The 25,867-nt window shown below is 41.7% G+C and overlaps 1 protein-coding gene across 2 annotated transcripts; it reads right to left on the bottom strand.

Annotated features, from left to right (window-relative positions):
* Positions 1-6,340: 6,340 nt before the first annotated feature.
* On the bottom strand, positions 6,341-23,955 carry PPIL4 (peptidylprolyl isomerase like 4). Of its 2 annotated transcripts, XM_088537025.1 has the most exons (13): positions 23,884-23,955; positions 22,904-22,971; positions 22,742-22,806; positions 20,984-21,101; positions 18,935-19,077; positions 18,418-18,514; positions 17,095-17,211; positions 15,689-15,813; positions 14,584-14,650; positions 13,706-13,817; positions 12,056-12,152; positions 11,464-11,602; positions 6,341-6,627 (listed from the first exon to the last, which is right to left on the bottom strand). In XM_088537025.1, exons 1-13 carry the CDS (start codon positions 23,951-23,953, stop codon positions 6,403-6,405), a joined length of 1,443 nt encoding a protein of 480 aa, XP_088393151.1. In that variant the 5' UTR covers positions 23,954-23,955; the 3' UTR covers positions 6,341-6,402. The 2 variants fall into 2 exon arrangements, with proteins under 2 accessions (XP_088393151.1, XP_088393152.1); XM_088537026.1 differs by lacking the exon at positions 22,904-22,971 and having other exon boundaries at positions 6,342-6,627; positions 23,884-23,945.
* Between the last annotated feature and the right edge of the window lie 1,912 nt (positions 23,956-25,867).

Below are 25,867 nucleotides of genomic sequence, written 5' to 3'. Positions count from 1 at the left end.
CTGCTTGCAGCAATGCTCGGGTCAGATCTTCATGCCAGACGCCCGGTCTCTGGAGGGCCTACCTCACTGGAGCACAAAACGCTGCTATCACGCAGAGGGCACCCTCCTGACGCTAAATACCATTTACACACTAAGAAAAGCCAAGACATTTTCTGAAGGTGAAATTCCTTCCCTGATGGAGAGAGTGGAAGTTTTCACTTGTTGAGAGTGGGTCCTCAGCCCAACATCCACCCCAACCTCCCTGCGCCATCAGACTCATGTGTCACTGGCTGACAGGCTACGCTGCAGTCAGCTTGGGGAACAGCCACTGTCTCCCAAGGGGCTTTTTCATGTGCTTAATGAAAAGCCTTCCTTCCTTCCCCCAAGAGCAGTGAGCATCACATCTGGTGACAGAGCAGGGAAAAGCCAAATAACAGAAAAATCAGAAGCTAGAGAAGGTCTTCTCGGGCTTGGGGCAGTACAGCCTTCACCTCAGAAAACTGCCCATGTTAACTTCACTGCAGGCAACTTCACTGCAGGCAGTTGCAGCAGCAACTTCACTGCTGGCGGATGTTATTGCTTAGCCACTCCATCTTCTAAAGGTCCCGGAGAACAGGGGAGGTGCCAGAAGACTGGAAGAAAGCCAATGTCATGCCAATCTTCAAAAAATGGAAAGGAGGAGGACCCAGGCCACTACAGGCCCATCAGCCTCACCTCCATCCCTGGAAAAGTCATGAAGCAGCTCATCCTGGCTGTTGTCTCTGAGTATGTAGAGGACAAGAAGGTACTCAGAAGTAGTCGGCATGGATTCACCAAGGGGAAATCATACTTGACTAACCTGATAGCCTTCTATGATGGAATGACCAGCTGGATAGATGAGGGGAGAGCGGTGGATGTCATCTATCTCGACTTCACCAAGGCTTTTGACACCGTCCCTCACAACATCCTCCTGGGCAAGCTCCAGCAGTGTGGGCTAGGTGAGTGCACAATGAGGTGGATTAGGAAGTGGCTGGATGGCAGAGCTCAGAGGGTGGTGATCAGAGGTGCCGAGTCTAGTTGGAGGCCTGTAGCTAGTGGGGTCCCCCTGGGGTCAGTCCTTGGTCCAGTCCTGTTCAATTTATTCATCAATCACCTGGATGAAGGCACAGAGTGCTCCCTCAGCAAGTTTGCTGATGATACCAAACTGGGAGGAGTAGCTGATACCCCAGAGGGCTGCGCTGCCATCCAGAGGGACCTGGACAGACTGGACAACTGAGCGGTGAAAAACCTCATGCAATTCAACAAGGCCAAGTGCAAGGTTCTACACCTGGGGAGGAATAACCCCAGACACCAGTACAGGCTGGGGACTGACCTTCTGGAGAGCAGCTCTGCAGAGAAAGACCTGGGTGTCATGATGGATGACAAGTTGACCATGAGGCAGCAGTGTGCCCTCGTGGCCAAGAAGGCCAATGGGATCCTGGGGTGCATTAAGAAGAGCGTCTCCAGCAGGTCGAGGGAGGTGATCCTGCCCCTCTACTCAGCCCTGGTGAGGCCACATCTGGAGTATTGTGTCCAGTTCTGGGCCCCACAGTACAAGAGGGATGTGGAGCTGCTGGAGAGAGTCCAGTGCAGGGCTACAAGGACGATCAGGGGCCTGGAACATCTGCCCTATGAGGAGAGGCTGAGGGAGCTGGGCCTGTTCAGCCTGGAGAAGAGAAGGCTGAGAGGGGATCTAATCAGTGTCTATAAGGACCTCAAGGGAGGCAGTGAGGAGGATGGTGCTGGCCTCTTTTCTTTGGTGGCCACTGATAGAGCTAGAGGTAATGGCCACAAACTGAAGCACCAAAAGTTCCACAGGAACTTAAGGAAAAATTTATTGACAGTGAGGGTGACAAGAGCATGGAACAGGCTGCCCAGAGAGGTTGTGGAGTCTCCTTCTCTGGAGATCTTCAAAACTCGCCTGGATGCAGTCCTGTGCCACGTGCTGTAGGTGACCCTGTGTGTGCAGCGGGGCTGGACTAGATGATCTCTACAGGTCCCTTCCAACCTTAACGATTCTGTGATTCTGTGAATACGTGAGTTTTCCTCTCCCGGATTACTGCTCTGAAATTCCCAGGCCTGGCAGCGAATGAGGGAGAATCTGTCCCAAGCAGGATTTCTCTGTTCAAGCAGCAAGGCAACAGCAATTTCTTTTGCTCCTTGGAAAATTACAATCCCATCTTAAGACCAACAGCAAAAACCCACCTTGTTTTTGCCTATTATCTATTTTTCCTCTGTCTCTTATACCAAAAAAAAAAAAAATACTGCTATTAACTCAAGTGTTTTCCATCAAGTTTATATAGAAAGTACCTTTCAAAAGCAGAAAGTCCCAAAAGTTTCAAGCTCAAAATCTTGCTGCTGTTCAGCCTGACTTCAGAAAGCTCCTGGAACTGCCTTCAGCTTCAGTGTTTATCACATGCTCGGAAGACCTTAGTCTTGAAAGATTTACTGTTGCCTTTTCACGCAGCTACCACATTTAACCAAAATCATGCCGTTCTGGTGGCTGAGAAATACTGTGTCCTAACAGTACCCAGACCAAAAGTTTTGCAGAAAAAATGTTAACCAATAAAAAGCATTTACACAAACCTCACTGCAAGTAACATTTTTTGTATCAGTTGTGCTCGCCCTGTGCATGCAATACGGTTTCCATGAGAGAGGTTTCCATGCCCTAAGATGTGTACAAGCAAAATCTGTCATTCTGTTTCCAATAACATACCTATTTTAGATCCTAAATAGTCATCAGCCTAAAGATAAGATGAATAAAACTGAGAACAACTGAGTCATAAATGCTTCAACTTCTTGAAAATTCTAAGTATCACTTCTTAATGGTGCAATTTAAACTGCTTATCCAAATTACTAATGGTTCTTTTTTTGGACAAGTGGAAAAGGCAAACTCTGCATTTATCTACAGAGAGTAGATTCTTGCTATCCCACAGCAGGCAGAAAGGCACCTGTTTGCACCAGGGCATGGGACTATGCAGGGCTGCTGCTGACACACAGCTTCAGTGAAGAGCAAGGTAACGAAAAAGCGGAATTGTGAGGAAGAAAATTTCCACGGGCCGTCAGCTGAGCAGGGCATTGGCATACAACGCTCAGGCAGTTTTGTAACACGCTCCTAAGCTGTGAGTGAAGAGAAACAGGAAGCCACCAGCAACAGGGCCAGCAGTGAGCAGGCAAAATGAGCATAGGATCATCATAGATGTTTTTAGATAAACAGGGTTCAAGAGAGATTTCTTCTGCAAAACCCTGGTCTTCCTCATTTGCTTTAATACCAGTGCCTACTTATATAAAATGCGGCTTTGGTAAAGTGTATCTCGACCCTACAGAGAGGTACAGATGATGAAAGGAACCACAACGCACCCCTGGAAATGAGGTCTCTGTCCTCCTCTTCTGCCTGGATTGCAAAAGCCATTTAAAAACCCCCACATTTTTAAAATCTAAAATTTTAAGTTGTTACAGATAAGTAGATCCAAAAGAAAATTTTAAGGAGTTGCTTTAAGCCTCCAACCTCTGAACTGACAGCCTAAAGCATCTGACCAATTCCCCTTCAGGCAGGTTTGAGCTAAGCTGAGCTGCAGAAACTGAAGTTTCTCCTCTGATGTTCTTATCGTCGTATCACAGAGGAAGGGCTTTTGTTTTGCTTTGTTTTTACTACCTCGAGCACCAAAGGTCAGGACTGAAGCTGAGGCTGGAGACAGCACTGACGAAAAGGAAATGAGGAAAGTGAGAACTCTCCGTGAAACAAAGCAACCCAGCTCTCGGGCTCCAGAGTGGTTAAAATGCCTCTGGCAACACCCAGGAAGCAGCCGTGGAGCCCCCAGGCGCAGAGGGAACCACTCGGCCCTTCCCATGGGAGCTGCAGCCCCCGCGTGTGGGGCAGGAGCCAAGAGCCTGGGAACTCGTTCCCATCTGGCAGAGCCCCAAACCAAGGACTGGCCTCCAAACAGGGAGCTTTGGTGCTGGCACCTGGTTTTGAACATCCCTATTTGAAAGTTTCTGCTTAAAAGTAGAACAGCTGATTTCACCAGTAAGAGGATACAGGATGCATTTTTAAAAACACTAAGACATACTGAAAATCAGAGATTCAAAGCCTCCTGAGTGGACTTGTTTTCTACCCCTTTACTGTGAGGACTGTTCAACAATGATGCCAAAGTAACCATTTGCTGCCTCCTATCCAAAGGTCTGCCTGACCAGACCCTTAGAGAAGCAGAGCCCGAAAATTCAACGTTGCAAGGGCAGAAGCCACTTGTGACAGAGGAATGGACACGTCTGGCAGGAACACGGCGTGTGATTGTGCTTAACTACCAAGAAGTTCCTCGTGCACCACCGGTGCCCGGGCCACCTGAGGCCTAGGAATGCGGATGCTCCAGGTGAAGCACTTTGTGCTCTTGTTGTCCTCTCTCCAGAAGGAGCCTTTTCTGCTCTTCAGCCCCATCCGGCTGTCTCTCAGCATAGAAATTTCCTATTACTGCATTTTTGTAAAAACAAAAATACTTTAGTATCTTTAGCACCTCTACGCCCTTGTCAAATTTGGCCAGTGTTTTCTGCATGTTAAAAATATCCTGTGAGAAAGAAGAAGTGATGACAACACAGCAGCACAGACTTTATTTCTTTAACAAAGCAGGCTAAGAGCAGGAAGAGCTAGAAAAGGCCTGTTGCCTCACCACCCTGAGAGTCTTCGTAAGCCTGGGTGGGAGCTGCAAACCTTTTCAGTGGGAACAAGGTGTCCTCAGCCCCACATCTCCCCGACATGCTCCCAAGAACAGGTTTCCTGTCGACTTCCTTTTTGGGAGAGGGACTCTGCCTTCAGGCCTCTGCTAGTCCCCAGTGGATTCTAAGCAGTTCCTCGGGACTCGCTTATAGAAATTCTGGATTTCCAATTCCATGATGTGGAAAGCTTCAGCAAAGGCAGTTTCTTAGGCAGGTGTACTTCATCTTTAACAAACCAAAGGCAGGTGAGGCGTCTCAGAAAAGCACATTCCTGTAGGCAATGCCCTCAAGTATCTTTGCTTGGTTTTAGGCCAAGTACTGCGGGTATCAAGCTTGACCTGCTTGCTGAGAGCTTCTGCTACAGGGCAAATAGCTGCTTGTGCTCCTTTAGCACCAGACTCCCTGTAGAAGAGAGACCTTAGCCAAAAGCTCAACCTCTGCAGCAAGTGCACTGAAATGAGTCAAGGGGAGCTGCCACGGGCTCACCAGGGCACAGTTATTTTGCAGTGACTCTTCCTGGCTGCTCTGCCTTTTAGATTTAATCTCTGTGCTGCAGATCAGGTTCCAAATGATAGTGATAAAGTCCCAAAGCTTCACTAAAACATATCTACAACAAACTTTAGAGCAAAAACACCACCATGGAACTAAAAATAAATTCATCCACCAAGCAGAGGGCCTCAAAGCAGCACAGGTGGCTTCACTGAGGGGAAGGTAAATGCCCTTCCTTAGCCTCACTTCCCCTCCTATTAATGCAAAAAGATCTCCTCCCCTCCTCTGGAGGGAAAGGGGCCATCTATATTTTTAAAAATATGTGTACATGAAATAATACTGTTTAAATGACTAGTTCTTGGGGATTTTTTTTTCAATAGGTTAAATATTTAAGAGCTTACTGACCTTCCTATCACCCACACACCTTTATAGATATGGAGTTATTAACTGAGCTGCTTCTGCTACCAAACCTGGAAATAGATCCTATCTCAGATTTCACGGGTACAACAGAAGTTACAAGCTCTGCTTTTCTACAAAGACTCTTAATTGCTGCGGCCACTTCCTTCTTGTCTAGCCACACGTGCCCTGCCTGACACCATGAAGAGAGGATCCTTGCTGGGATCTCCAAACCATCCGTTTTGAGAGACTCCTCCACCAGCAGCGGTGAGCTAAGCTCTCGGTGTGACGAGGCGAGCGAACACGAGAGCAGCTCTGCACGGTGCAGCACTCCTGCCTGCCTGGCGAGCGGCACAGCAGCCCTCCAGCGCCTTAGCCACCGACGCGCACGGGTCGGCCAGCTGAGCTCGCACGAGAGCTTCATGAGTAAATGTTACCTGTCCAGTTTGGGGAGCGACTCTGCAAAAGACACTTCTGTCCCTATAATTTCTTTCATCATATTCATCACGTATGCCCTGCAAATCTCTTCAGTGGAGAAGGGCAATTCACTTCATGATGCATGCCCACATTTCCAAAAAGATTTAGGTGACATTCCCTGTCAAAGACCCAAACCATTTCACCATTGTGAAACACTTTATTGAGATGCTCTCTTGGGATCCCAGCTTTACTCCAACAGTCACACACCGGGCTGGCACAGAGCCGTAAGGCCACGCTGCTATAGAACGAGACTGCTCTGATCCACCCTCTGGCTTGAGGGCCGTTGGAAACACAGGAAGAAAGCAGTGCTGTAGTCTGTCCCTCCATCCTCTTTCAGCTGTACCTGGACCTCTCTTTGTCTTTTGACTTCTTAGGACTTCTGCTCCCATCTGCCTTTTTATCCCAGTCTCTTACTCGGACGTTGTCTTTGTATCTGTCCTTATGCCTGCTAGAAGAGTGGTGCCTCTCCAGGGACCGGCTGCGACTGCGGTGCCTGTCTTTCCTCTCGCTCTTCTTCCTCTCTTTACAGCGCTCTCCTTCATGTTTGTGATCCGAATCCTGTCAGAGGAATGGATGGATACACAGTTACAGATAAAAGGGGAACACAGAGAACTCTGACTGTATGGTTCACAGCACAAAATGGGGTTTCTCTGGAGAGAAATTAAGGTTATATAATAAAGGAGATTTTTCTGTTTCTAGAACACACACTTATTACAGTAGCTGAGTGCTACAAAACCATTGAGATGGTGTATTAATGAATGAAGGAAATAACTTAATAGCCCAGCTAATGAATTATCACACTGGAACAAGATTATGACACAGTACTTGCTACAAAGATTATGTGGAGAAATCAACATCCACACAGGCCACAGTGTCATGACAGTTTAAAATGTAAAAATATAAAGATCATTTAGGAAATTGCTATTTCATCTGGATAGTCAAGGAACCAAAAACATTTTTCAAAATTATTTTCTTAATAAACATCACAGAGCTTTAACACAAGCTGACTCCTGAAATTTTGAAGTACTGCTAAAAGTATTTTAAAATCATTTAACTAAGATATTACATAGATACGAGACAAAAAAGAGGGTTTTGTGATCCTACAGAAAGCTGCACACCCACCTTGCTGCTCAGAAACTGGCAGACACCTTCATTCTGAAGATACAACTTTTAATGACAAATCTATTAAATACTTACAAATCATTATGAACTACATATATGTTAGAGTATATAGTATTTCTCAGTTTCAGATAAGATTTCCTAAATATATACTCGTGACAGTGACATTCACATCTGTATAGCTGAAACTTCTACTGCATGTGCAAATAAGCAAATTTTATTTATTTAAAAGAAGGGTGAAAACTCTACTCTAAACAGAGCAAACAAACAGCTAGGGCCCACATAAACACCCTGCTAATCACAGATCTGATCCCTATCTACACAGACAAATATTTCTGCTACCACCAACTACTATAACCCCTCCTTTGTGGCTAAACACTACATGACCTTATTGTCACATGCTATTTCAGTACAGATTTTAGAACCTGAATCCATCAAAAAGGAGTGATGACTGCAGCATTTAAGAGCTTTGTCCACTCATCTCCAAAGGCCCGCACAAACTTCCCTATTTCAAAGAGCAACTAATTTACTAGAGGTGAAATACATGACTATTGTACCCAAAAGCCTCCTCATCAGCCCCAACCTCACATGCTGTAACACACACACACAAAAACAGTTGCCAACCCCCTTCATGACAGAGGAGGTAACTCTGAAAAGCCTCCAAAAGACGTCACACGAGCATGGAGAGAAGTAAGCACCTCAGAGAATCTACAGAGAAGCACTTAGGGAAAAGGTGGGCAAGGCAAGTTGGGAATGCCACAAAACCGCTGTTGCAGCAGCTATTAAGGTCACAGTCTAAAGTAAAAACATTATATTACTACATCTTTACTTTACAATGAACTGTATCTTAGTTCTAATAAATAATCATTTATATTTTCTAAAAGTTTAAATCTCATTTAAGTCTTATTGGAACAGAGAAAGGTCCAACTTTTCAAACACTCCAAGTTACTAAAAATAGTAACAGTATTTTGAAATTGAATCTCTCATGCTCTACGTCAGCAACGCACCATTTCCTGTTGAAAGGAGGGAGTTTCCTACTTGAAAACAGGATCTCTGCCTATGCAAGTCCTGATTTTTCAAACCAGGATCACAGCCTCAGGAGTAACTGATGACTACTCCAATTTTTAATCCAGCCCTGTGCTGCTGAACACACAGGAGAAAGGAAATAGGAGAAGAGGGGAAAACAGCTCTCAAAGTGTGTGGCTGACTTTGCCCAAAGAAGTTACTTTTTAAAATGCATTTGCAGGTGCACAACTGTTGTAAAGAAGGTAGAAGCACCACAACCACACAAGCAGAGTAAATAAACCAGCTCTACCTACACTAAGCAAACTAGTTAAAGGTTAAAAGGAGCAAACAAGTAGCCTTTTCAGAAGGAGTACTTTGATCAAACATGACCTTCAATATAAAGGGAACGGTCTCCAATAAGCAGTGAGAGCAGGAGATTCAAAACAGAAGAGTCAATATATATTTGCCAAAACCATTAACTACAGAAAACCCAAGGTGAGCAAGACCCCAAAGCTTTTCCCTGGAAAAGCCATCCTCCTACACAAATCCAGTTATCCTAACAAAATCCAAAGAACTCAAACACACAGAGAACCAGAAAGAAAACAATGTCACAATACAGACCTCAGAAGGCAGACTAATATTGAAAATACTCTGCCAGATCCTATTCACAAACCTACAGAGCCTCTTGCTCCAGACCCACATCCTGTTACCCACTAAAAACAAGCCACAACAGCCTCGCTCGCATACTCTTGGGAATCCGTGCAAGCAGCACAAGAGTCAAAAATATATTCTTAAACTGCAACACAGAAGCTGAAGAGTCAGGAAACTGGTGTCAGGCTAAGAAAAGGATGAGTCAAAATATACTGAATTAAAAAAAAATACACAAAAGAGAACAGAAAAACAACTCAACCTCATGGAAACTATTCGGAGAATAAAATCCCCTTCAGTCAGAACTGGAGCTGCTAGTATCAACTGCAGTTTCAGTGGCCAGAACTTCCCATTGTAAAACCCTCTTCTCTGTTAATTAGAATCTCTGCCATGCTATGGGCTAAGGATGGAATCGGTCCCTGTGACAACTGTCATGGGTTTTGATGTCATTTTGTTTTGAAGTTTTTATCTCAAATTCTACTAGTATTTCCAAAATAGTGTTAAGGGAAACACCTGACCAAGCTAAAAATGCTGCCATTCATCAAGAAGTTTCCACTCAGCTATGCTTTGTGGTGACTTCGGCATCCCCACTGAACAGACCCTACCTTCTTCTACTGTTCCCATGGGAGCTCCCCACATTATAAAACTTAAAATAATCAAAGATACAAAACAAAACAATCCATTTTATAAAAGCTAAGCAGGATCTGGTAGCTAAGCTGCCTGCAGATTTCATCTGGCAAGGCCATGCCCAAGCCACTTAACTGGTCCCCTAAACCAGACTGAGCAGAGACTGCTACCACAAACTCATAATATTCAAGAATATTCTCAAGCAGAGTAAGGTTCTTCCCAGGAATTTCTTTTCAGTTACAAGAGCAAGCTGGCTGCTTGCCACTAGAGAAAAGAAGTCACCACCTGTGATCCAGGACATAAGGAGGGCTAAGCTATTTACCCTGGAATGTGTAGCAAGAGAGTAGAGAGCTGCAGGAAGGAGGAACATACCAAACTACAGCAAGAGCAAATGACAAGCGCAAGCTGCAGCAGGAACAGGTGACCAAGCAGTAAAATGATGTATTAAGACACTGAAGAGGCAGCAGAGTCAAGCATCAGAAAACATCCTGCTCCACATCCTGGAAAAAGCACCAGGAATCTTCTGGCTTCCTACTTTGGCACCATGAAATCCCCTGCCAATGTGCCTCAGAGCCCCCTTGTCATGATTTGAACACACAGAGGGTAACACCCTCTTGCTGCTAGCACTTCTTTTATCTCTTGTAGAGGCAGAGATATCTGAATAATTTAAGTCTTCTCTGCTGATAACACAAGACCAGCCAGCTCCACATGTGCAACTGCTGAACCCTCAAGAATAGAGATTACATCCAGAAGTATCTTTCCCAAAAGCTTTAAAAACCACAACTTCAGCCAAAAAGACTGAAGAGAGTCTCAGACCTTCTTAAGTCAGGCATCTTGCACACAGGTGCTAGCTGGCTAACTTTAACTATCTGAACAGGTACTCCTCTTCCACCTAAGTGTTCATACGCAAACCACTTTCACAAGCAACAACAGTGCTTGGAGTGGCAACAAGAATCATCTCATAAATGAGCAGCAGGGCTCGCTGGTGGCACTGAATCAAACTAGCTGTTAATGTGCATGGGAAAAGTTACTTTTTAGCCTCACTGCAAGAAGTGATGAAATGGAACAACAGAATCATGTACGTGCTCTGTACTTGTTGCTGAAAGTACACTCAGAGCAACTGCCAAGAAGATTTTATTTAGTGCGGCTGGAACCTTATCACAGTTGCTGCAAAGCTGTTAGAAGACAGTTTTGTTCTCATCCATAACCAAGGGTTGTATTGTTAAAATACTGGATTTTTTTTTCTCTTCCTGATTAGCTTGGTTCTCCCCACTGCTCAAACTTCAGCAGTACTTAAGCTTCACATTATCCCTGGAGGCATTCTGTTCCTATGCCTATGAAACATGAACATTGTGACTATCTCGAGCTCACAGAAACCTGAAAGCTCTGATCTAACTCGCTTCTAGGGAAGACACAAATGACAAAACTGTTGTCTTCTGGTGATCTTCTGCCCAGCCCCAGGCCTACACCCTGCATGCTTGAACAATTTAGATGAAAGCAAATCTGCATGTAGATTTTACATAAAGCATTTCAAAAACAGTTGGCAAAAATAAACAGACAGTGCAAATAGACTGCGTTTCTGATTTGACATTGGAGAAAACTGGCGCACATGGTTCTGGCAAACAGCTGAAAAATACCTTGCATTCGTGAAATATGATTACCTCCTGGTTTATGACTGGAAACATGTGAGCAACAAGTTCAAAGTGCTGAAGACCTCCTATGTTATGAGAGGCTATGCTGCCCATTCAGGATGTTTCAACAAAAGGCCAGTCAGACATGCTAAGCTTCAGAAGTCCAGGAAGATTTGGGCAACCTCCCTCACAAACAGATACTGACCTCAGCCTTTTGTACATTTTCATCTGCTGTATTTTATACACAGGACTTTGCACACAAGGCTCTCAGATCAAAATCAGACTGTTTTCTTCTGACATTTCTTACTATGAGTACAATAAGCAGGTATAATGTTAAGTCATTAATGCAAGACAAGGCGAGTACCTTAGATTTTCTGGTCCTCCTGTCATCCTCTTCATCCTCAGAGTGGTGGTGCTTTTTCTTCTTTTGCTTTTTAGCCAAGTGCGAATGACTTGTTTCAGATTCTTCTACTTCCTCATTCAGCAAAAGGTCATACTTGGCACTGATAACATTGGTTAAGGACAGACTTATTATTTGGTGTTAATAGGTATCAGAACACAAACATTCATGAAACAAACAAAACCCCATTTTATTAAACCAGGGTTCACCCAGACTTACTAGGTATGTACTTTAGCCACAATAAGCCTGTACATATTGAAAAATTCAGCTGTGCTAAAATAACTGAGTCCTGTACTGTCAAATGAGAGAGTCAGGTCACAACTCACCTTTCTAAAAACCTGTGCATCTCACAAAAACGTACAGCTTTCTCTTCTCACAAACTCACCACAGGCCAGGACAGACTACACAGCACGATTTAGTCACCGATTTTTGTCTGACTTTTTGCAGTAGATTCCAGACACATCCATTTGGCAAGCTTTAAAATGAGAAGTCTTTTCTAGGCTGTTTCCATAAACTCTAGTTGGTGTAAAAGATGCCGGTGACCAGAAAAGGATACTCCTGCTTCGGCTTTACCTTCTCCTTCAGAGCAAGTTTTGAAGGTTTGCCACGTTCCTTTTCATACTCTTTGAAATCTTCTTTGGTGTACTGCCCACCTGTCCATAGAAAAATCAATTCAGTTCATTCCAACTCAAAAAACAGCGAAGATACCATAGCTATCAGTAAGTTTTCTTTTAAATTTAAGGGCTCTTCTTAACCACAGGGAGATTAACAGAATAATACGGTTCCAGAAACAACATTAACAGCTGGATAAAAGAGAAGAGAGGCCAAGCCATCACTCAGTCTTTCCTCTGTCTGCAGTCTCATTAAACAAGCTACAATTTACTCCTCACTCATGCCCAGTGGAGATACAGCACGAGGAGAATCACAGACAGCACAACTGGTTTTGTCTCACTATGACTGCAGGTCCTATGTCAGACTACTAAGATTTCTGTTGCTGTGAATGCCTGCAGATTATTTTATTAAATGACTTTTGCTCTGGGCTGCACAAATGGAAAGTTTTGAATCAGCTACAGTTTTCTCAGTGAACTCTTAAGCTATCAAAAATGCTGTCTTGATTTAAAGAAGCGGTATGATACATTTCATTTTCCGTATGTTCATTTGAAAATACAAGCGCGCTGATTAATATCCAATTCCCTAACAATGTGCTGCCATCTAATGGCAATAGCTCCATTGCAATGTGAAGCACTGGGAGAAGAACAAACAGCTACTGCACAGGGAAGAACAAAACTTCCCCTAGGTAATTTTGTGTGCCCCATGAGCATAGTCAAGTAACAATACAGTTGGCTTTCCAATATTGATGACAACACAGGCATAAGTTACTCCAGATAAAGAAATACTTAAGATAAAGAAACATGGCTGCACACAGGACGCATTGCAGAGCATGGTACAGATGACAAAGTTGGCTCGGCTCTGTGCAGGGCAAGCTCCAGCACCTCAGCGCCCACAGCTGGTATGAGACCTGAGGAAACTCTGCAGACTGAGGCCTGCATTCCTAGGTGAGGACACACTTGGATTCTTATCACCACTGCAACACACAGCTATCTCTTCCAGTCTAGGGTTCTCCTCACACTCCCATCAACCAAATAAACTACATACCCACCTATCCTATTGTCCTTCTCCTCCCAAAATACCCTCTAACATCTGAAAGTGCATTTTACAGCATACAGCCTGCTAAGAAACATGCTTGACCTACAGGAGATGAGAGGAAAAAATCCCTGGCTTGAATATTCAGTTACTTTTGAATAAATCTATCTGTCTTACAGAGAGTAATGAATATAAGTTAGGAATGACAAAGCGTTGCCATGTTCTGTTGCTAGTACATGATATATAAAAGGATCACTTTAAAGCTTGAAACAGGAACAAATTATTTACTAGCTAAAAATAGATCTGGTAAAAGAGAAGTCCATAGTAAGATAATGAAACTGTAACAGCAGTAAACTCTCCTATTCTCTTTTTATGGAACAAATGCAAAAACAAACACCTTGTTGCTCTGGTGTTTTATGTTGTCAGGAAAATTTATACTCCTAAGGAAGAGATGATGTAAGCTTGTAATAATTGCTTCTATTTATATAACATTCATAGTTCAGATATCATGGCTTATTAAGTTATGAGGGTCAAAGAATCAAAGGATGACAAATACACCTACCTTTTCCTTTCCACTTGATCTTTGCCACAGACTGGCTAAAATCCACGTGTATCCGCCTGTCATCTATTAGCACATTATCCATTTTGAAGTAGGCTTTCTCGCAATCTTCCTCCTGATTTTGACATTCCCAGAAAATTCTGAGTCATGACTATTTCACAGGATTATTCGTTGAACAGCTCAAACCCAGATTCAACTGTTTAAACTGTAGGTTTTTAATTCACAGTCCACAAAATTGCCTGAACTACTGCAGTTCTTACTATATGTCATTTAAAAAAAAAGGCTTTGTGTTTTGTCCCCAAGTAAGCACTTCAAATTTAGTTTCTTCAATTAATTTCACTACTTTAAGAATTTGCCAATCCAGTTTTAATGTATATGTTTGACAAATAAATACACAGAAACAAGAGAGAAAAAAATCAAGGACAACAGCATAATACTAGCTCCATTTTAAGTATATAAATAAATAGGTTAGTGAAAAATAATCTCACACTTTCCCTCTTTTTTTCAGTTTTCCTTATAGATTAGAGACTAGCAGACCTAAACAATAAGCTACATCCTATTAAGAGAATTTGTACCATCCACTATACTCCAAAAGTGTAATGTGCTATGAGGAAAAAATGGTCCTGTTCCACTGATTCCAACACAATTTAAGCACATATTTATTTTACTTGGTTAAACAAAGAGTCGGACTTGGACATCTACCTGATTCAGGACTGACAATTTCTGTGCCTAAGTCACTAAGTGAAAATGTCCCACATTTGAAGATTTCACTGTTGAAGATTTCACTGAAGTCAACTGCAAATGAACGTCTATAAGCAGAATCTAGATTCCTAAACCCCACGCACCATTCTTAAAACCAGCAGCATGTCTGAAAAACGTACCTTTTCAAACTCAATGAAAGCATAACAAAGAGAATCACCAGTCTTCCAGTCTCGAATCACTTCACAGCTGAAAAAGTGGCATAAAATGAAAATGTCAGTGCTTCGGGAGCAAAAAACATACCTGATCCATTTCATGCAGCCTGTTGCAAGTCTCCGGAAATTCTAATAAACTCCTGCACCAAAGGTTTTAAGGGAAACTAAACAACCACGGCAGAAGAAAGATCTCTATATCAATAAAGATAACACATGAAAGACTAAGTAAGGATAAAGAGCCCATTCTCACTAAGAAAGCAAAGATGATCTTGTTAAAGGTGGAAAAAAAATGAGAAAATTTGCAGAAAGCTGTTAAGAGACCAACTCTTCGCAAATATAGTAAAATAGCAAATGACGGTCAAGGTAAACAAATGCTACAAGACGAGTGTGGGGGAGAAATCCTAGCCATGCATATGAAACAAGACTCGGAGCTAGCAGTTATCATTCAAGAGCAAGATTCTAAAATTCATACAAAATTTTTATGAAAATATCGTACTGATAACAGTACAGGTTAAAAACATTTGAAGTTTTAGGAATAATAAGAATAGAAGTTGAGAACAAAGCAGAGGAACCAGCATGCCATTTGATACCAGAATGAGAGGAAATCAGTGGAAACTACTAGGAGCCAAGTTTCAAAACATAAAGCAGCAGACATGGGGAATGCCTGAACAGTGAGTGTTACGGATCCTAGAAGTTTCTATCACTTCAAGGGAAAACTGGACAAATTCTCATGGGAGAGAAATTCCCAGAGACCTTACCAAGCTCCTGAAATCTCTTAGGTGGAAAGAGCTCAAAGGAGGGAGAGGATGGTGGAGCTGGGGGCAGTAATGCATATGCTTTGCCTGCTCCTACACTTCCCTAGGCTTTCACGTACAGCCACTGCTGCAGACATGCTACTGGTCAGGCTAGGTCTGACTTCAACAGTTACCACTGCTTTGATCTCCAAGTGAACACACGTAGGCAAGGAATAATTCTCCAGAGACACTGGAACGCTACTCAGCAGCCTCACTTAAACAAATGAATAGGAATGAAGTTCAGTTTCAACGCAGATGTTTTGTGTTAAAATAATTACCTTTTAATGGGACCAAATCGTGAAAATATTATCTCTAGGTCTTCATCTGTGGTCACAGGATTCAGTTTACAAACAAACAGCACATTTTCTGGTGGCTTAATCTCTGCATCTGGTAAATCTCCCACCTGTGACATACATAAAATGGCACCATTTCTCTTCTGCATAAAGCTTTCTACATTTTATTACCATAAACACACTTGCAACATGTCTTCTGGATAACTTCAAACACATTCCTATCACAAAATAGCTGTAAAAAAGAATTCTTCCCACCCCAAGCTCACAAAACAGTTATTCCCTATAGCACCTAATACCAGGTTAGCTATTTGCTATTCCATCACTGATTTCAGGGAAGTCACAAGTATTCCGTACTTTACTTTTCCTGTTCATAAAATAACAATAATTGGTTCTAACTACTGCAAAGCTTAGCCTTTTGTTGTCGTTGTTGTTAGAATAAAAGGCAAAAATCATGTGTACTTTTAGAGACACTAGAATGAACGAAACATTTAGGTGGATGAGCAATTCTTACAGTCATACTTCATAATTGTTTGCATATGTTCATAAAATGAACATCTCTCTAAAAATAAAAATATGCTGCACCTGTTCCTCAATGTCTACCTTTACTCCCAGGAAATTCATCTTTCCTTGAACATCCATCCCAAATTTTTAACTTATTCTCTGATAAAATTTCCTCCCTCAAGCTAGCAGATTACACCTAAAGAGAAAAATGCAAATACACAACCAGACTCCTGTGAAACAGGAATGCTTCTTTATAAAACTTCAATAAAGGACAAGTGATATTAATTTGCCTCAATCTTTTAATATGCTAATAAAGAGATAAAATACATTAGTTTGATAATAGAAAGAAGCAAAATAACACATGCACATTCCAGAAATAGAATATATAAAGGATTTTAAGCACATATTTTCAGAGATGTTTCGTGTTTTGACAAGAGACAGTGAAACAACCAGTTTAATTAGCCAAATAAATGGTAGAGAGTTTTTTTTTTCATTCTCTCCAGCTTAAATACAGCATTGCTCCCTATTGCAACCTACCCAGCAATATTCACTGAAAATGACTGAAGTATCACATAAACCACTCCCTCTTTTCAGCTAAGCTTAACTTTATCCTGAAAACAGATCACAAGTCAAACTGGTGCCACAGAAGAAAGTGACCACACATGCAGCTCTTCTGCAATACTGGGGCCATCTCTTGGAGTGACCTTGGGATTGCACCTTACAGAGAACTACTAGGCCCGCTTTGAAAATTCTGAGCCAGGACACCAGCAGCTCAAAACAAATGTTCATCTTAAGTATACATTCTCCTAGAACTTAATATGTAATATGTAACATGCAAATACTTGTACATGCACAGAAATAACATATAAGAAGATTAGAGGAATGTTCACCATTTCCAGAAGAATGGCACGAGTCTTTGCTTCTTTTTCTGCCTCAAATTCTTCTATTTCATCTGCAGTCCGTCCTTTCAAGTCATCAATTTCTTCATCTGCCCCTATTCTGCCACTCTGGAAAAAACGAGGAAAAACTATGCAACTCAGTCATGGCCAAAAAATTTGTTTCAGTTTCCAAATCTTTCTTCAACTTCTCCCTCACCCCAGGCATGAAAATTGCTTGAACACTATGTCTCTGCAAAAGTGGACTTCTATTCTGTTTTCTATACGTAGATTAAAACAGAGAGAGAAAAGATAACCATCCTCATGAGTTTCGGGCACCATCAATTTGAACTATATTCAGTTTTTGTTGAACTATATTCTAATTTTTTTAACCCTCCCATCTCATACTTGGTATGTCACAAGTGTGAGCTCATTTCTAGAGAAGTCCTCCAAGAAATGAATACAAAAAATACTGAAAAAAAAGTTTGTTATGCAGTGTTGTAATGTACCCTGTTTAATGTCTGAGTCTTATTCGTACAGATACACCCTCGTAGCATTTCAGGGTTAACTCTTTTTCCTCATCAGCATCTCCATAGTGCTTTCTTACTTACAAATATTTCTACTCCAAAAGCCATATCCTCAGACAAGGAGAGGGGGAAGAGAATAAATGTAAAGTATTCAAATGTTTGTCCAGTTGGCAGTTATTAAATTCCTTATTTAATGGTCTAGGGGTACATTAACCAGAGTGCAGATGTAACAAGAAAGGCTGATGGCAATCTTTAAATAATGATTATCTATTAAATTAAACAAAGAACAACCTTCTCTCTACGCAGTCTATTAATCGCTTGAAACAGCTGTTCATACAAGGAGATAATTCACACTTCCATAACTGCATATTACAAGTATGTTAAGAATAATTAGAAATAGTTTTTCAGCAACTCCTTCTGACTGAACAAATATACCCACAACAGTGTGTATTCTTGTGGATGTAACTTAAAGAATTACTTGCACTAAAATACAGGTAGAGTATTTGTCATTCAAAAGAGAAATATCAATAAACAAAATTCATATCAAAATATAGCAGCAAATATAGCAGCATTTGGATTCTTCCAGAAGATAGTTAAAAAAAAAAAAAAAGGTAATTCCAAAAGGTGAATATTGTGAATGATAGCTTTACTGTTCTGTAAATTAGAACAGTAAAATATGGCTTTCCATACTTATTACAGCAGTAATAAGGGATAACACCCAAGTCTTTTTTTTAATGCTTTAAGTCTGTGATGGCCATCAAGAAAGACCTTTTTGCTAACGTTTCTCCAAGGAGCTATGAAAACCACTCACATCCAACTGTTCCTTAGTAGGTTCTGGTGAGCGATCAGGAATAGACAAGCCAGGTGGATCTTCAAATGGATCATCTAAAATTACTGTATGATTTATCCTAACAGAAAGCAGAATGAGAACCAGTCATTAGACATGCACAGACAAAACTCTCTTTTACCCAATTAACTGTAAACCAGCTCTGATCCTCAGTCACACCTCACATGGCCAAACACACTGCATACTTGTGAATATTAATGCTTCTGAAAAGTCCATATGCATACAGTCTTCCATGGGACAAAAACCTAGCTTTTAGTAGTTGTTTATTTTTATATATCTACTTCTAGACTAATACATAATCTAATAAAGTTTAATATGAAGTAATAATTTCAGCCATTTTATTTTCATCTAACTTTCCACAGCAGAAATTATATTTGTGCTAGTCATTTGGCACTGCTATATTAATGCAGCTTCCAAGATGCTTAATGAACTTGTCAAACTATAATATGCCTTCAAAAAGAGAAATTTAACGCAGTCATACCTGATATCTTGATAAGGGAAAAAGTCCTTATCCACAAAGGCTTCATTAATTGTATTCAATACATCCATGCCTTCTGTGACTTCTCCGAACACTGTATGCACACCATCAAGATAATCCAGGTTTTCCCCAGTAGTAATAAGAAACTAAAACAACATAAAAAAACAAGAACAGCAAATAGTAAAATTCAGGACTTGATTTTTACCTTAGCAAGGATACTGCTGTCACTGAAACCAAAAGGAAAAATCTCTTCCTGCCTTCTGGGGGAGATTAGACTTCTTCCATCAGCTGTGAGAACAGGATGGGGCAAGCTACAGGTCACAGCCGTTGCCTCTGGAGGGGAGTCTCTCTCTCTGTCCCTCACAGTTTGGCACTAGCTTAAGCTCACTGAACTCTCACAGTACTCTGTAATAAGGGAGAAAGAGTCACAAGTAGAAAAGCAAAGGCAGAAAACCAGAGCCGCAAGTAGAAAAGCAAATAGTTATAACTTGCCAGGTAGCTGAGCACAGTGTGGCAAGTGTCACAGCTGTTCAAAGGCAAGGAAAGAGGAAGGCTCTTCCTCTGGGCAGCTGTGAGCTGCAGGGTGAGCTAAGTGCTCCCTTCCTGTGTATCACAGACTTTTCTCTCCCAAAGTTTTCTACAGATCTAGATTTAACTAAAGAGTCAAAACAAGTGCTAATGTCAGAGAGGGGAAGAAGACCCCGCTAGCATTGCCTTAGTTCAGCAGGAACCATCACTGAACAGTACTTCCAACACAAACACACTGTTTAACCTCCTCTTCTGATGCACTCAGTGACAGCAGATGACATTTTTTCCGCTTTGAAAATTCACACCATCTGAGCATTTGAATCCGGTGGAACTATGAAAATTCAAACCAACTGAACACTTGACAGTAAGTAATCAATTAGGGAAGGAGAAGCAGATGTGCAAGAGTAACAGAACATAATCACTGTCTCCACACTTTACAATCTTATTGAAAACATCTTGTTCCTTGTTATCTATGCCACAATTAAGACTGGTTAGTATTTGGTGTAGTTCACATCAAACCAGCCCGCATTACATGTAAGGCAGTTCCACATAATTCTTTAATAGAATTTTTATTTCCCAAGAAAGAAGCTGCACTAATGTTCCTGGGCACTGCACTTATTTCCATTTACCTACACATACATTAGCCTGCTGCTATCTGAGATGCAAATACAAATACCATCACTGCTTCCCCACAAAAACAATTAAGTACAATGCAGAAGACCAATGAAATTAATTCCCTACTTTACAAACTCTAGCTGGAAGAAAAACAGATTTTTGTTTTAAATCTTTCTTTTATCATGAAAAAAAGACTTATTTTTAATTCAAACACACTAATACTATATGTGAGCCATTTTAATATAGAGAATGACAACGCATCTAAAATAATCAGTTGTAATATCATTCTATAAGGTTAGCAGCTTTAAATGCAGCTATGGTAAAGACTGTATCACCTGATGCAAGCGAACAACACTCAAAAATTATTCTGTAACAGGAAGGGGCTAAAACCTTAAACTGTGCCAATCAATGCAGATTTTTATGGAATCATACAGGAAATGGAGGGCTATGATCTCAGTATCCACAGTGACATGATACAATAACAAGAGAATTTTAGGATATTTTAAAACAAGAACAATTTCTCTATGGTTTGTTTTCCTTTAACTAGAAGTGTTTTTCCTGCTTACTCTATAGATTAGCACAAAATCACATCAAGATGTTAGCAAAAGTAAATAAAAACAATAAAGATGAAAGAATTCTAACAAATACAGTTTATAAAATCTAGGACTGGATTTTAAACTGAGCTTTTTAACCTCTTTCATGTCAGTCATCAAACACTCACTGGTACTTGGAACACTATATAAACTCCCTATCTACTGCCTTCTTTGTAAGTACATGCCTGGGAGCACAAGTCGAGATGATGCTTTTGAGATGACACTGTCATGACTGTCACTGTTAGGTCTCTTTTGTAAATCTGCAGAGTTACCATTTCAGTTGCTCATATTTGTACTTCCAGTACTGTATGCTGACCTGTGATCCATGCTCATCATTGCCGTTGTTCACCATTGACACGGTTCCCTTTTTCTTGTGCTTAATTCTTGGCACTTTTTCCGCCTCAAAAAATCTAGCTTGGTCACCATATAGTTTACTGAAAATATATATAATAAATATGTTAAAAGGCAAGGAAAAAGAACTTTAACAAGTCACAAGAACACAGGATAAACAAGTGCTGTAAAATAGTAAACAAAACATGAAAAAAAAATCTGGCATTGGTACTGGAGTAAAAACAGAATTTATATTGCATCTGTGCACATTTTTTATGGATTGCTACATTAAATACCTTACCTTATATTACAAACAAAAACAGAATTTCCTCTGAGGCATTTCATAGAGGTTTTTGTGTGTGTGTCTTTTTTTTTTGTTAAGTATAGTACATAACTAACACTTTTCTAAAGCAAGACGCTAATAGGTATTTTGATGAGAAGCTTCTGCTGAAATAAATCTACACTGTAAAAGAAATGAAATAACTTCTGCTGCAAGTGTCTCTGAAAACTAACTGAAAAGCACTAAATCTCTATGCACGCTAAGTTCATCATGTGTACAGGGCTTCACATGGTTATTTAAAATACACAGAATAAGACAAATTGCTAATTTTTGAAGTCTGATCCTGATCTCACTCAATTGGTCTCACTCCATAATCAACACATACATTTGTCCAAATTTAATGAACACTGTTATTTTTAAACCACTTTACTAAACATGTGTAGGCACCTACGCAGACAGAATTCAAATTAAAGTTTGCCTATATCAGTTTTCAATGTATCAAGAATGGAAATCTCAATTCTGCCAAATTTAGCAGTAACAGACATACAGAAAAAGCACACTGTCATTCTCCACACTGACAGCGGAACATAATCTGCCACTCTTTTGCAACACTATTTCCTTACCTGCCACACCAAAGAGCTTGGTAGAGCTCTTGAGCTGTGAGACTGTAGCAGAGTCTAGAGAACACGACCAAAACTATCCTTGTAGCAGAAATGAAAATAAACTCGAGCTTGCACTCCCTTGTGCAGAGACAGTTCCAGGCCACCATTGTTTACTTACACGGTCTTGCACCTGTTTTTAGCAGAACTAAATTGCTTCCAGGCTCACTGCAGTCCTCTGTGTTCAAGGCGCTGCCTTTCAGATGTTCTGCCACACCAGACTTACACGAGTGCTCAAAGTGAGCTACTCATCTCTGTACACTCTGTACTCTGCGTTCCTTAGCGCTTGATAAAAATGAACTCAAGTAAATATCTAGGGTGACAGGATTATTTTCTCAAACAGTGGAATTTTAACATAGCTTCTATGCTTCCCTCCCTCACAATTAAATATATTTTGTGTCAAAAAAAAAACCCAAAACACAGAAGTAATAGTAAATAGAGAATGATTTGGCCTTCCACGGAGCAGTCAGATAAGACACTCATCTTACAAAGCCAACCTATGGAAATAAGATCATCTGTAAGGAAAGATAAGTCAGTGCACAACCTCTTATACTTCCACTTCCAAAGTCAGACATAGCATAGTGCATCTCTCTTCTCCCTAAATTGTGACAACCAAAGTCCGTGTCAGAATTATAAAGGTATACGACCAGAAAAGCTAAAGAAGCTCTTGCATCAACATTTTTACTCCACATCAGTATTTCTGGAAAAAAAAAAAAAAAAAAGAGCTGAAAACAATCAAAGTGGAGGCCTTATTCTCCTATATGACTTCTCTGTCAGTCGCATAAAACAAACATGTTTTACTCACCAAAACACGGATTCTCCTCCACGGCCAGTCCCCATGGGGTCGCCAGTTTGTATAATGAAATCTTTCTATCATAAAGTAGAACACACAAAATGTTGATTTCTTACTATAAGCTTAAATCAAATTATATATATCTATAATGTATATATGACCTTAAACACTCACCTGTACATTATAAACAAGGCAGTAGTTGTAATACTTGATTTTGCAGAGCTTCAGAAAATTTAGGCAAGCTGTAAGAAACCATACCGACATTTACTAAAGAAGCCCCTACATATAATGGATATATAATTCAGTATGCATAGAGTTTTTGAGCAGGCTATACTCGGGTTCATCAATATACAACCCAGAAATCTGTCAGAGGTGCAGTCAGGAAAAGCAACATCCCTTTCCCTTCCTAAATTTAGCAATTCAGAGAAACCTAAAGGTTGCTTGTCCCACAGAAACACACATTCCTTCTCCCAAGTTTATTTCTAAACACTGTAAATAAAAGGTGCTTTGTTCCAAACCTTTCACTTTGGAATTTACTTAATTTACTGTATAGTGCCTTTAGCTTATATATAAAAATAAAAGATATTTCATCATTTATTTCAAACACGGATACAGAAACTATCCACTGGGGTACTTTATGGCAACAGCAAACCCACATGCTGGATTTAGTCCCAGGACTTTGGTCCTACACAACCCACCAAAACACAGCGCGGATGGATAGCGGCGTGTATTTTTAACTGGAACCTCCAGATTTAAAATAAAATCATAATAAAATAATATTAATCTGGGGGGAAGAGACACTCGCAGCCAAACTCTAAACGCCAGCAGCCCATGTGACAAGGCCAAGCTCCGCGTATTAACGCACTTCGGCCCGACTCAGAGCCGCGCTGCAGCCGGCGGCGGTTGCGGGCCGATATGAGGGGAGCCGGGCGGCTGGGGCCGCTTGGGGCCGCGCTCGCCGCCCGGGGGCTGCTTAACGGCCAGCGCGGCGGCGAGGCCGCGGCCAGCGCGCCCAGAGCCGCCATTTCCCGCCGAGCTCAAGCGCGCCGCGGACACGCAGAGCGCCGCCGGGACGGCGTTTGCGCCGCCATCGCGGGCCGCTCGCCGCTCTGCCCGGGCCTTCCCCCCTCTCCCCTCGGCGATCCCGCTCCTACCGCGCGGCCGCTCCTCCGTGTAGAGGTCGATGACCAGGTCGCCCAGCGTGGTCTCCAGCAGCACCGCCATGGCCGCCGCCGCTCCGCCCTGGGCCGCCCCCTGGCGGCGCGGAGGGGGCGCCCGCCGGACGGGGGCGGCGGAGCAGCACCGCGGAGCAGCACCGCGGGGCAGAGCGGGCTCCGAGGGCTGCGGTGGTAACTGCGCCGTCAACACAGCCGGGCAGGGCGCTCGGCCTGCGCTGCCCATCGCCGTCTCGTTTGACGCCTCAGCATGCTCGGGACAAAGTTGTAGTCTGTGTCCTTAGCGTGCTGGCTCTCAGAGGTGCTTGCGCTGTTGTGTTGTTTGTGCGGGCTTATTTCCAGTCTGGACATCAATCCCGAATCGAGCCAAGGCCGTTTTTACTGCTGTTCTGCGTGGCAGTTAATGATAGAATAAAGCACTACAGCAAAAGTTACATTTATTGCAGCTAAACACTGCCTGTCTTACAGAAGCCTGCATGGGCTGAAATTTATTTACTAACTACTTTGAGAATTCTAGCTTTGCATTTTGGCAAGAAAGCCTCACACTTGCTTAAGGCAGGGCTTTTTATAACTACTTTTATTCATAAAAGAAAGAAAAACCCAATTCTCTGATATTTTTTACTGACTTTTGCCTTCTAATAATCCAGAGCTATAATGAAGGTTCGGAGAAAAATGGCTTTGTGTGGTCACTATAAAAACTCAGGAACATCACCCCCTATTTATGCATAAAACCGCTAAAATACAGCACTTTGGGTGCACACACAGCAATTGTTAGTACCAAATGTTTCAAAACGTTACACATTTTAATAGCTACAAATGTCACCCAATGAGAGGAACCTGCCCTAGACGAAGGGGAAATGTCTGCGTAGTCTGTCCCAGCAGCGAGTGCTTGTTGAAGTGCTTGAGAACAGGTCACTTGTGGAAGGCAGAGGGGAAAGATAATCAAATGAAGAACAGCAGTGGTGATACGCAGGAGTTTTACCATTTGCATTAAACTAAAATTGTTGTGACATCTGCTGTGCTGTGAGACTGTAACGGAGACTTGGAAATTTTGGGGGAAAAGTGAATTATTTAATAAATAATTCTTGCATTTTGGTTAAGGTCCAGCAGATTAAAAATAAAGGAACTGATGCCTGAAGGAGTGAGAGATTAGGAGCAAAAAGGAAAGAATGGCCCAAAGAAAAACACAGAAGGAAAGCCTTTCTTCCTAAGTATTTTACCAGGAAATGTACAGACTTAGGGTATACAAAGACATTCAAAAAGGAACAGGCACTTGTCCATTCCATTTCTGTGGGGGAAAAGGCTGAATTCCTTGACATCAAATGACAGTGCCATATTTAAAAATTCAGCAAGTCAGAGATCCTTGTTTCCCTGTATTTTTATATATCAAATAGCATTATTTATCATGCCTCTCATACATTATGAAAACACTGCGGTATTGTAGCTTGCGCTGTTCGTGTAGGATTCAACAGTCTTGCCGGGGCACAATCCACGATCTCCAATTCATGAAGAGAGAGCAAGGCCGAGCAGGAATGTTTGCAATTTGAATGTCCTCCCACCAGCATGTGCAGATGACGGCAAGTGCCTACAAGGGCTGCATTCTCGCAGCTGCCAGACTGGAGACACTCGTGTGTCACTTGTGTGACCCTTAGGAGATCTGGGAACAGGCATTGTCAGGGAGCTGATTTACTGCGTAGTGCTCTGCCTCGTGAGGCTTCACTGATTTCTTTCCATCTGCCATACGCAGTGGATTAAAAAAAAAAAAAAGGCTCTTGGACAGCTCTGAGAAAAACAAAATGATGTTAGAGAAGGCAGGGGAATTTAAAATGCCTGGGTTTTTATTCCTTCACCACTGCTGATTTGTGTGATTATGGACAAATCAGTTAACTAAGCAATACATAATGTTTTCTAATCTCTAAAATGCACAAATGATTGATAATATTTAGTGATGAAATATATGAGG

Source organism: Tinamus guttatus, unplaced genomic scaffold, assembly GCF_059628265.1.
Source record: "Tinamus guttatus ecotype Peru unplaced genomic scaffold, ASM5962826v1 Tinamus_guttatus_pri_ptg000716l, whole genome shotgun sequence".
In the NCBI taxonomy this organism is placed as follows: Eukaryota; Metazoa; Chordata; class Aves; order Tinamiformes; family Tinamidae; genus Tinamus; species Tinamus guttatus.
Note: the sequence above shows the minus strand (reverse complement) of the source record. Positions and strands in the feature narration are given on the sequence as shown.

Excerpts from the sequence above, each read along its gene's own strand:
- PPIL4 (XM_088537025.1), bottom strand. The coding sequence starts at position 23,953 with ATGGCGGTGCTGCTGGAGACCACGCTGGGCGACCTGGTCATCGACCTC. Across the intron at positions 15,814-17,094 it reads GTGCCATTCTTCTGGAAATG|GTGGGAGATTTACCAGATGC; the intron begins GTGAACATTCCT and ends TGTATGTCACAG. Across the intron at positions 12,153-13,705 it reads GATCAAGTGGAAAGGAAAAG|GTGGGCAGTACACCAAAGAA; the intron begins GTAGGTGTATTT and ends TTCTATGGACAG.